Source organism: Panthera pardus, unplaced genomic scaffold (genome assembly GCF_024362965.1).
Source record: "Panthera pardus isolate Hobbes unplaced genomic scaffold, ASM2436296v1 HiC_scaffold_12, whole genome shotgun sequence".
Classification (NCBI taxonomy): Eukaryota; Metazoa; Chordata; class Mammalia; order Carnivora; family Felidae; genus Panthera; species Panthera pardus.
Genome location: NW_026526677.1, coordinates 16,912,101 through 16,924,446, shown reverse-complemented (window position 1 = coordinate 16,924,446; position 12,346 = coordinate 16,912,101). Strand labels below are relative to the sequence as shown.

Here is a 12,346-nt window from a genome sequence, read left to right as displayed (position 1 = left end):
GATTGGCAGTTAAAGTCCTAGGGGATTTATTAAATTTGTTTGTTTTTTTTTTAGTAGCAGGGCCAAAACAAATAGAAAATCAGGCCACTCCCTGGCTAGACTGTAAACTCCCTAAAGGCAGAACTATTGAATTCTTTCATAAGACCCAAAGTGCCTTGAAAAACGCTAAGCATTTGGAAAGTGCTACACACACTTCAAAAGGACAGTACAGGAAGGGCATAGTTTAGTGTGAAGCATCAGTGGGGAAAGATCCAGAGGAAATTTCCTGGGGGAAAGACAGAGGCACAGAAAAACTTAGTCACGTAATATAAAAGGGTCAGAAAAGTTCATTGACAAAGCCCAATATTTTCCTCTAGAAAAACCTGAAGCAGCACAGGCAATTCAGCTTAGAAACTAAGACCCAGGGTCTCAGTAAGCACACTTTTCACTAGTGGTGTTAAGGAGATGCAGTGAAGCGTTGGGGTAGAATGGACCCAGACACTCCAAGGACCGGTGGACACCAAGTAAGTCAAAGTCCTGGGTCCTGTAAGGCATCTGGGAAGGCTGGGTTCTCTGGAAGGGCTGCTGCATTTACTTCTCTGTTTCCCAGGCAACCAAGCCAGCCCCTTATGGCCTTCACTTTCATCACTGGAGCAGAAGGAAAGGTAATTGGGTTAATTATTAAAGGAGCACTAGCTACGACCACCACCACTAATTGTCCATTTATCTGGGGTTTATAAACAGCCATCTTAATTGATGCTGAGTTGCAATGTGTCACTCACTTTATTTGCCTGGCTACTAGGTACCAGAGAGGTATAGGACATGGAGATAAAGGGTCTAACACCAGAACTATTATTCATTTCTCTTCATATTCATTTAAGTATGCCATGATGACCCTCAAATGCACTCGCTACTGTTCATCTTTCCCAGATTTGTCAATTTACGCAAAGATCTAGTATATAGTAATTAGACAATGTGTTGCATTAAAGCACTATGATATTGGGTTGAGAAATCAAGCTAATTCCTAAAAGTCAGCAAGCCCAAGGCCCCAGATGCTCACCAAATGGCCAAACTAGAGCAGACAGGCCTCCTACAAGTAATTCCTTGAGGTACCAGGGAAATAGGGAACATCTAAGAGAGAGGACAAGTGTTTTTAATAGAGAGGAGAGAGGCAAAAGACAAACAAAAATAAAGTTAACAAGGAAAATAAAAGTCTTACAAAAGAGGTAGCTCTGTCTTACCCACAACAGGCAATAAACAGAAGGATGCCTGGGACATGAGATTATATAAAGCAATTATTCTAACACTGCATTGCTGGGTTTGTAATATATATAGATGCAATATACATAACAACAGTAGCACAAAGGAAAGAGAAGGGAATACAACTATAGTGTAGCAAAGTTTCTGTATCTTACCAGAATTAAGTCTGTATTAAGTCTGAAATAGATTCTGACAAAAGACAGTTTAAAAATCAGTAAAGAGATTAACATGGTACATTAGAAGATATCCACTTAATATTAAAAAAGTAAGCAAAGGAGAAACAGGAACAAAAAAGACAAGAGAAATACAGAAAATAGCTAAATGGTACACAAAAATCCAACTATACCAACTACATTAAATGTGAATGAAATAAATAATCCAATCAAAGGTAGAGATTGTCAGGCTGGATAAAAAACAAAAATCAATAACACAAGTTTGAACTGCATGGGTCCACTTAGATGTGGATTTTTTTTGATAAATACAATACAGTACTATAAATGTATTTTTTTCTGGGGCACCTGGATGGCTCAATCGGTTAAGCAGCCAACTTCAGCTCAGGTCATGATCTCGTGGTTCGCGAGTTCAAGCCCCACATCAGGCTCTGTGCTGACAGCTCAGAGTCTGGAGCCTGCTTCAGATTCTGTGTCTCCCTCCCTCTCTGTCCCTCCCCTGCTCTGTCTCTGTCTCTCTCTTTCTCAAAAACATAAACATTGAAAAACAAACAAAAAACATTAAAAAATAATAAAAAATAAATGTATTTTTTTCTTCCTTATGATTTTAACATTTTCTTTTCTCTGACTCACTTTATGATTAGAATACAGTATATAATGTATACAGTACAGAAAATAACGTATTAATCAACTGTTTATGTTATTGGTAAGGCTTCCAGTCAACAGTAGGCTATTAGTAGTTAAGTTTTGGGGTGTCAAAAGTTATACATAGATTTTCGACTACACGGGGTCATGCCCCTAACCCCTGTATTGTCCAAAGGTCAACTGTATATGTTTTCTATAAGAGACATACTTTAGGGGCGCCTGGGTGGCGCGGTCGGTTAAGCGTCCGACTTCAGCCAGGTCACGATCTCGCGGTCTGTGAGTTCGAGCCCCGCGTCAGGCTCTGGGCTGATGGCTCGGAGCCTGGAGCCTGTTTCCGATTCTGTGTCTCCCTCTCTCTCTGCCCCTCCCCCGTTCATGCTCTGTCTCTCTCTGTCCCAAAAATAAATAAAAAAATGTTGGAAAAAAAAAAAAAAAAAAAAAAAAAGAGACATACTTTAGATTTTTAGATTCAGAAATATATATTGAAAGTTAAAAGGATGGAAAATACATATATCACATAATCAACAGCCATAAAATAGCTGGAGAGCTATACCAACATAAGAAAAGTTAGATTTCAAGACAGTATTACTAAAGACAGAGGAATATTTTATATGATAAAAGAATTAATCAGGAAGGCATAACAACTATAAAAATATACGTACCTAACAACAGGGTCTCAAAATATATGAAGTAAAATGTGACAAAACTGAAGGGAGAAATACACAATTCAGTAATAACTGGAAATTTCCTTAACAAAGGACAGGCCAACTAGACTGAAAATCAGCAATGATATACAAAACTTGAACGCCACCATCAACCAAGTAGATCTCCTTGGCATCGACAGCACACTCCACGCAATGAAAACAGAACACACATCCTTGTCAAGCACACAGGTAACATTCTCCAGGACAGACCATGTGCTAAGCCATAAAACAAGTTTCAATAAATTTAAGATAATTGAAATCATATACCCCAGTGACATTAAGTAAGAAATCAACAGAATGAAATTTGGTAAATTCACAAATATGTGAAAATTAAAGCACACTCCTTTTTTTTTTTTTTTAATGTTTATTTACTTTTGAGAGAGAGAGAAAGAGAATATGAGCCAGGGAGGGGCAGACAGAAAGGGAGACATAATCCGAAGCAGGCTCCAGGCTCTAAGCTGTCAGCACAGAGCCCGATGTGGGGCTCAAACCCACAAACTGCAAGATCATGACCTGAGCTGAAGTCAGATGCTTAACCGACTGAGCCACCCAGGCGCCCCAAAGCACACACTCCTAAACGTCTAGTGGGTCAAAGAAGAAATCATAAGAGAAAAATTTGGATGACTGGGCGCAAAGCCATCTCTAGCCCAGGGCACTTGACCAGGTCTCAGTGACCTGTGGCAAGGAGCAAGAAAATCCTGACACTTCCCACTGATTTTAATCAAAACACTAAATTAAGTACATCAGGCCCACATGTGCTGGGAACAGATGATCATTAGGATAAAAGTCAAAAAGATTAGGCAGGACATATAACTAATACCCTACATTATCCAGGTCCCTATCCCTCAGAAGTTTTTTTTCTTCCAGTAATTACCAGGAAGATGTCAAAAGCCAGAACGCCTCATTTCACTTTTATGAGACCTCAAACATGCAGAAAAATACTGTAAGCTTATGAACCTTTTGGCAGTTACTCCCTACTTGAACTCAGACAAAACATAGCACAGAAGATTATGAGTCAGGCAAACAGACCTGGTTTAAAGTTCTAGGTCTGCCTCTCACCGTGTTATATTGGGCAAGTGACCTAACTTCCCTGAATGTCAGTTTTCTTCCCTGCAGAATGGAACTGCACCATCTACTTCACAGGGTTGCCACAATGTTTTATAGGAGGTCATGCATGGGAAAGCACTTAGGACAGCACGTGGCCCATAGTAAGCGGTCATTAATTCATGTCCTTCTTTGTTATCAGTGGCTGTTATTACTAAAAAGTCAGCAGGGGGAGCTCCCCAGACTTCTGTGTGTTTCCCAAAAAATATACCTGGTAGAGCTGCAGTAGCTTTAAATTCACTTATATCTCTTTAAGTACAGGTTCAGAACTTGTGCTGCTAAAGAAGAGGCAAGACGTGGATAAATGGGTGACTGGAGGCCACTGGCAACCTACAGAATTGGGGGGAGGCACCAAGATAAAGAGGAAGAGATGAAAATTAACAATCAAAACACTTCTCTGTAGTAGCTTCTGTTTTCTATTATCACTCTCAGGCTCATGTGGGAGGAAGTAGGCAGAATGGATCTTAATTTTCTGCAAATCCGTTTTTGTTGATGACTCTGAATGGCTTTGGCTACCATCCACTGGAGACTCATTTGTCACAACAGTACTGGTCACACCTCCTAAAACTAAAGGTGTGTATATGCTTCACCTCTGCAAAAAGGCATTCACCTTTCAAAGGGTCTGGCTTTATGTTTGGAGCTAAGAACCAAACAGCAAGATTCAGGGATGGTCAACCATCTAGCCTTTGAGCTACAGGAGCACAGGAGCCATGCCTATTATTCACTCTGGTAGCCTAGAACAGTGCCTGGTACATAGCTACAAAACAAATACCTGTTGAATATAATTGTGTTGAGACCATCACAACTGCAATCCAATCACACAAGTGAAAGGTGCCTCTCCAGGAAAACTAGGAGCGCTTACTGCTAAAAGCCCAAAAAAGTCATTACTTTAGGAGCTCTATTACAAGATCGCAGTAAGTGTAATAAAAAGCAAAACATCTGTGTCCAGGAGGGCAAGAAGGCTTAGAGAAAAGGCTAGTACATAATGATTTTCTTCAGCAAGCACTGCTGGTTCATAAAAGGCTACATCTAGAAATCACTTAAAACAGAGGAATTAAAGCAAGTAAGAAAAACCCTGAATAACTTCTTCTAGATTAAGGTCCTTGAAGAAGAACGCTATTTTGACGCTCTGTCCTTTAAAATAACTGTAGGGAAGCAGACTAGGAGACTCTGGAGTCCTGCTGCCTGGTTTTGTCCTGGCTCCCCAACTTCTGGCTGTATTACTCTGGACAAGTTAGCCTTCTGGGCTTTAGTTTTGTCCACTGTTAATTAGGTAATAGCACCTATCTCAGGATTACTGATTTACTGGTAAAGCACTTAAAATACTCCCTACTATACAGCAAGTGCTCAATAAATGAGAGACTTTTGGGGGTTGCTGTTATTATTATTATTATTAAAATGTTCTCAAGAGAAGAATAAAAGTAATACAGCTGTCAACAGAATCTAGAGGGACACCCAAACTACAGGTACCCCCATTTCCTGAAAGTCTGTGTTACACCGCTTCACTTTTACAAAAGGCCTACAATCGTATTTGTTTTCACTAACTGAAGAAAATCCAAAGAGGATTCTGATTTTCACTTTAATGAAAAAAGGCAAAAGTGAAAATAGCGTTCAGCGTTTGTTTTATAGAGAGCTATTGCAGAGGCAGCATGCACCCTGGGCATCAAGCTGCCATAGCTTTGAACTGTGTCTGTGAGCACATTTGTGCTTTATCTCTATTTTTTGCATCCATTAGCAAGATGTGTCTTAAAGTATGAGAAAAGCCTGAGAGAGGTTATTTTTGGGGTCTGGGTACACTAAAAAATTTTGCCATATAAATTAATGGTAATTGCTCCTTTGCTTTGTGTCATTTTGGCTTGTGAAAGGCTTTATAGGAACACTCCGGGGTTTTTTCGTTTTTTGTTTTTTTTTAAGTTTATTTATTTCGACAGAGAGAGTGCATGAGTGAGCACAAACAAGGGAGGGGCAGAGAGAGAGAGAGAGAGAGAGAGGGAGGAAGTGAGGGAGAGGGAGAGAGAAAGAGAGAGAGAGAGAGAGAGAGAGAGAGAAAGAAAGAGAATCCCAAGCAGGTTCCGCATTCCACACTGAGCCCAATGTGGGGCTCAATCTCACGGACCCAGAGATCATGCATGACCTGAGCCGAAATCAGGAGTCGGACGTGTAACCAAGTGAGCCACCCAGGTTCCCCAGGAACACTCTACTTCTGAATAGCAGAGGAAACCTGTATCTACAAATGATGAGGCTTTTAAGAAAAGACCAATAGGTTCTCTGTAACATGTATCTTGAGAAAACAGAAGAAACTAGTTAATTGTGAAAGGAAATCATCTGCTAACCTAACTCAAGTGAGATTCTTAAGAATCTAGATTTCCTTCCCCTTAAGATACTTGGCATCCTTTGTTAGAGAACTTTTCTCAGTAGATTTCATATCTCTAAACAACTGCCTGCTAGAACACAACCCCAATAGTCAAAAGTATTCATAAGTGAAAGTGGGCCGTATGGGGATCAGACCTCTAGGCATAAAGTAGGGTAACAGGAAATGTAGGTAGAGTTCTTAAATCAAAAGAAGAAAAAACATACAGCTGTTCCCACGAAAAGCTAAATGCCAAGGAAATAGATTTTCCAGCAGTAGAGGAGCAGGAGGTGCTGTGTGGGGTGGTGGAGGCAGATGTCTGGAACAAAGGGTGGAGAAGAGCTCTGTAGTATTGCCTGGCAGCAAGTGATTATCTGCCAGGGAGGAGCTTCTATGTGCCATTAGCCAAGCCACACAGAAACACCAAGCATGGAGAGGCATAGAGGCATGGGGTCTTTTACCAAATAGGGCCAGAGGTCCTAGGACGAGGTTGTCAGGAGACCATGCTATAGTCTGCTCCCCTGGCAAGGTGGGCCTACAAAGTCCTGGTGTCTAGCAGAGAAACCACTGAGGTTTCTGGGATTTCTAGGCCTTGACACTGGGGTCAAGGATAGTCCTGCCTAGGGGAGGCCAGATCCCATGGCCTTCCGGATGTCACAGTAGCTTGGTTAGAAATCACATTCTCTTGGGCTGACAGTGCCACTGCCTCACGGAGATCCCTTCCTACCTTTAACCACCACGATGGACCAGGTTTTCCAAAACATAATGTCTTTATGAAATTTTTAATAGATGCTTATTAAAGACACACATAAATGTGGATTCATTTTTATACCTTTTATGCCTTTACATACATAAATACAGAGGTTGGCAGTGGAGGTGAGGGGGAAAAGGAGGAAAGTGCATGATGGGGAAATAACCTTTGTCAGGAAAAAACAGAATTCTGCTTTGTTTCCTTCTCTAGACACTGCCCAGAAGCAGGAGCATATACCATGTATGACAGCCTGGTCACATCATATATCTTAGCCCATAAACATGGGTCACTAAGCTATTCAGTCACCATAAAACTGCCTCAGCTGGGTTTGTCCAGCCCATTTTCTGTTTCTGAGATCTCTGAGCCAGCTCTATGGGTCTCTTCTCGTCCTTCTCTGGAAGATTCCACAGTGCCTGGAAACTCCATCTACTGGCAGATGAGTGAAGGGTTGAAGAGGTGTGCATTAAGCTCCTAATTAAATCACAGGATCTGGTTCATGAGTATCTCACCAACCAAAACATGAACAAGACACCTTTATCATTCAATTAAAAGCATAGCCAGAATCTAATTGCTGGATTAAGAAATAAGTAGTTTAAACAATTTTTTGAAAAAAAAAAAAAAAAAAAAAAAAAAAAAACGAGGAAAGTGGGAATGGGCAAGATAAACAGCTTTGTTCCATCCTAGTTTCCTGCATTGAAGTAAGGAACTGAGTATAAGACCTCAAAACAGTTTCAGCCAGATGCCAAGAGGCCATCACATCCACATAAGTAAAGGAAGGGACAGCTTTATCTGGCTCCTCGCCCTTTCAGCTTTTCAAAATTCAAAGAAACACCTCCTTACCTGCCAGGACTCTGTTAACAGAAGAGTGAGTAGCCAAGCCAGGCTGTCCACGTTCGTGAAAAATCCCTGCGTAAGGCAAGTACTCAGGCAGCAAGAAACGCCTATAAGAAGGAACCACGTGTGAAAAGCCTATAAAAGACTACAACAACACAAAGGAGATACACTATCCACCTACCCCAAAAAATCAAAGCTAAGGGATCCACTAAACCTAGGAATCCACAGAAGCCCAACACGGGGTAAAAATTGCTGGGATTTATCCTTCTGCAGATTTGTATCTCCTTCCTGATCTTTCTTCTGCAGTTTTGCGGGGCTTCTAATCTTGAATAGGATGCTCCCAATGCCACTTGTCCATCTCTTTTCATTGCGGCCAATCATCTCCTGTCAAGTCATTAGGTGGCAGGGCTGGATTATAGGCTCACTAGGAAATAATTTCAGATATGGAATCCAAAGCTCAGAAAGTAGGTTTAAAAATGAAACGAGGCTCTCATAAAGGCTCCCTCATAAAGGCTAACTACCAAGTTCTTACCTTGGGACAAAACGTCCAAGTGAAGGTGCAGACATCCGGGCATTGCGTGGAGCTCGGTGCCTGGATCTGTCACCATTGTCCCTGGAGAAAACAAAAAGACTACATATAAGAGAGTCATTAAAGCAGAACCAGATAATAGCCCAAAAGACAAACATCCCCTAAACTAAGTTCCTACACTTAGGTGAAGATCCCAGAGAAATGAGTCATCTGGTTGCTTACTAATTTGGATGGCACATTAATATACTACAATTCTGAGGGAGCCTAGATGGCTCAGTCATCTGAGCATCTGACTGCAGCTCAGGTCATGATCTCGTGACTTGTGGGCTCAAGCCCCACATCAAGCTCTGTGCCAACAGCTCAGAGCCTGGAGACTGCTTCGGATTCTGTGTCTCCCTCTCTCTCTCTGCCCCTCCCCCATTTGCACGTGCACTCACTAATCTCTCTCTCTTTCAAATAAATAAACATTACAAAATTCTTTTTAATATATACATTTCTGGAGTACCCCAACCAGAAGATTTATAAACATTTTCTAACAGCTCAGCAAGAAGGAAGAAGATTTTTCACGAGTTAATGTGATCTCTGATCTGAAACTGAAACCAAAAGTCCTCTAAAGGGACCTGGAATGGAAATGTATAAACTTTTTCTAGATTGAAAGACAGAGAAATTTTGGCTTTGGGGGATCCTGAAGGAATCCTCCCATTGATTTCATTCAGCAAATGGTTATCTCTAAATGAATCTGTTTAGGCCTTTGGTGTGGAAAAATCACTCATGAAAAGTGAAAGAAAAACAACACAACAAAAAGACTAAGCAGTCTCTTCTATTAGGGACTGCGAAATTGGCAATGATGAAGAGTATTAGACAATGTAATCCCAAGCATTTGAGTAAAAAGAAAAAAAGTCTAGGTGTTTTTCTTTATGGTCTGTTAAAACAATAGTAATAACGACCATTTATTAAATATCTATTAAGTTCTAATATAAAGGTTATTAATACGTTATTCTATTTAATCCTTCTAACTACCCCATGAGGTATTATTAGTAGCTTTGTTTTATAGATACGGAAATGAAGGAGCAGAGAGGCAAATGCCCAAGGTCACACAACGAGTAAGTGGCTGAGGCAGAATTCAAGGAGTATCTATCTGATTCTGAAGCCCTTGCTCTTTCCCCTATACTTTGCTGCCTCCTACAAGAAAAGGGAAGACAGGGACTTCACGTGGCTTAGTTTCCAATGCATCAAAGGAACAATAAGCCAAAGGGCACTGGCTGGACAGAGCAGTTAATTAGCTGCTTAACCAACTCCACAAAATAAATGAACCTCTGAAAGCTTGATCTGATATTTTTTCTGAGTTCTCCGTTTGGATTATCTTCAACTTAATGAGATCACCTTCAAACTGGCCTCGGAACCAAAGTTAAGACAATACTCTGGCTTTCAAATGGGCCACTGGGAGCTTTACAAGCCAGAAATGAAAGCCTAGGAAGGTTTTTATATTTTGGTGGGTTTGGATGCTGAACATTAACAGAGAAATCAATATCAGGGATATTGGAACCTGATCCATTAAAAGTCAGTACTCGGTCTTTATTTTCCCCAAAGAGAAGGCATACTGTTATTTTCCTTAACATGTCATATCCCTTTGACTTGAAACTCTATAGATCAAGGGAGAGGCAAGGGGAGAGAGAGAGAGAGAAAAGACCATATGGAAAGTAAAAAGGTTATTAAAAACAACAATGAAATCAGGAGTTCCTGAACAGTAGATCATGGCTCTGGGAAGCCCACAAATTGTTATAAGATTTTGGCAGCCACATGTACACAAGGAATAAATGAATATCAAACAAATAAGTTAGTTCTCAAATTTAGCATATTATTAATTTTCAAATAAATCCAGCTTCAAGTTTTGATCAAAGTACCAATTCACTTAAAAATACAAATGAATTCATGATAGCTTTTCATAACAGCGTATTTTACTTCTCAAAGGACACTAAAAGTCCAGCTAATTATCATGAGAAAAGTTAGCAAACATTTTGAAGTTAAAAAGGGCCCTAAGGAAAAGAAGGGTCCCAAGCCTCAAAAAGGTTAAAAACTAAGCTGTAGAAAGAAACATCATGGGGTAACTGTGAGTACTTGTTCTGTAGCTAGGAGAGAGAGCTGGCCTTCCCAGAATCACACTGTGGAGCTGACAACTGGCTTCTGTAAGGTCTCAAGATGCCTCTCCCTCTGGACAACAAACAATACTCTATCTGGTGAAGAGAGGGAAGGAGAAGCCAGTGTGCTAGATCGTTCTACTGCTCAGCAGTTGCCAGTGCTCAAAGACGGCACAGAGCTTGGTGAAAGGACACCAGAAGACAGTTTAGAAAAATGAACAAACACACCAGGGCTGGGGAAATTTCCGGGCTCTTTCGACATAATTCACAAGCCTCTTTTCCAACACCTACAAGCAACCAACTTTCTGATTCAGTTTCTCCTTCCATTTGAAAAAGCGGGGGGGAGTGAGACACAAAACATGGCCAGAGATAATGGCTTTATAGTATTTAGAGATCACTGGAGGATATACAGGAAAATACGAATGAGATCAGCTGGCTCAGATACAAACAAAGTCTCAGACTGATGGTCACTTTGGCACCATAAAAGAATCAATATGTTGAGCAGAGATGCATCTGCTGGTCCTCAGCTTAACATCTTGACTAATGATAGAGAAGCAGGAGCTAAATGGCATCTCAATAAAATGTAGACAAGACTTCAAATTAAAAGCACTGAGAATTCTAGCAAAGGGGAGGAGTAACATCATGGGACTCACAACGACTAGAAAACTGAAACGTGGTGAACACACAGATGAGGTGCTACCTATGGGAGAAAACAGCACAGGACATCTAGGAGAAAACAGCCTTCACTAGGAGAAAAACAGCTTAAATACCGTTCTAAGAAAAACCCTGAAAACAGGAATGGGTAAGGTGGCAAAGACCAGAATGTTCAAGTGAGGCAAGAAGAGGGAAAAAGGCCCTGGACATTAGTACTGGCCACAGAAATCCCTAACTAAATGCACAGCTCCAGTAAAATAGAGGCGAAGAGAGCAACTAATGACTCCGCATTCTGTAGTCTGGAAAGAAGGGAGGATTCAGAAATAAGGAGTTAGACTGAGGTGCACAGTCAGTGCACTCAGTGCACAGCCTATCCCCAGTGGGGATGGGAAGCCAGCAGGGAAGGGGGAGAGTGGTAAGAGTTCCAGGAAAAGGGCAAAGGAGTTAAAAGTACTTAAAATAATGCTGTACTGAGAAAACCACACAGACTCTGCCACTCACATCAGTGCTGATACAGGATCAACATGAGGCAAGGCTGCACGAGCTGAAGGAGGCAAAACTAGTGAGGCAGAGACTGACGTGAGTGGACTGGAGGAGGTCTGTCAAATGAGCAGTAGGTAAAGGCAGACCCAGGGAGACGGTTTACCTTAGGAATGGTGGATGGTGCTACGTACTGGGGCCTAACATAACACAGCCCGTGCCCTTCCATACTGAGACTTAAAAAAAAAAAAAAAAAGCCATGAGGAAGAGTATGCAAATATGCTGATTCTGCTCCTCCCTCACAGGAGGACTATTTGTCACCAGAATGCTTTTCAGGGAAACACCAAGAGAAATCCTCATCAATTTCATCAGCCAGAAGGTGCCTTTAAGCCAGCAGGACAGAAGCTGGCAGAGTTATTAATGGCTTTCCCAGCTGCTGAACTCTGTACATCTCTGATTAACTCTCAGAGGGGTATTTGGGAAGGACAAGGGGTGGAGGGAATAAGACTTTCTCGTAAAAGATTTTATAAGGGAAAAAAAAAAACCACCCTTCAAACAATAAGGCATCCAAGACAAATGCCAAATATAAGAAAATGCTTCTCTGGAACAAGGGAGAGAAACACAGCAGCGACTCTTGCTAAATGCCTGGGATTAATTGCCTCAGAGAGAGGCTATAATTTAAAGGAATGAAAAATACACCTACAGACTGCCGGCTGAGTCCTGACCAGACAGTCAGCTTGTCATTCCT

The 12,346-nt window shown here is 41.2% G+C and overlaps 1 protein-coding gene across 10 annotated transcripts in view; it reads right to left on the bottom strand.

The window, feature by feature from the left end:
- AMBRA1 (autophagy and beclin 1 regulator 1) overlaps positions 1 to 12,346 on the bottom strand; it is a 177,836-nt gene that overhangs the window by 85,003 nt on the left and 80,487 nt on the right. For all 10 annotated transcript variants that reach the window (XR_008421142.1, XM_053899775.1, XM_053899770.1 and 7 more), the window contains 2 exons: positions 8,330 to 8,410; positions 7,804 to 7,904 (listed from right to left, as the gene is read on the bottom strand). Coding sequence is in view for 9 of the 10 variants with exons in the window: in XM_053899775.1 (XP_053755750.1) it covers positions 7,804 to 7,904; positions 8,330 to 8,410 (182 nt within the window). In the remaining variant the exon portion in view is untranslated. The remainder of the gene's footprint in view (positions 1 to 7,803; positions 7,905 to 8,329; positions 8,411 to 12,346) is intronic.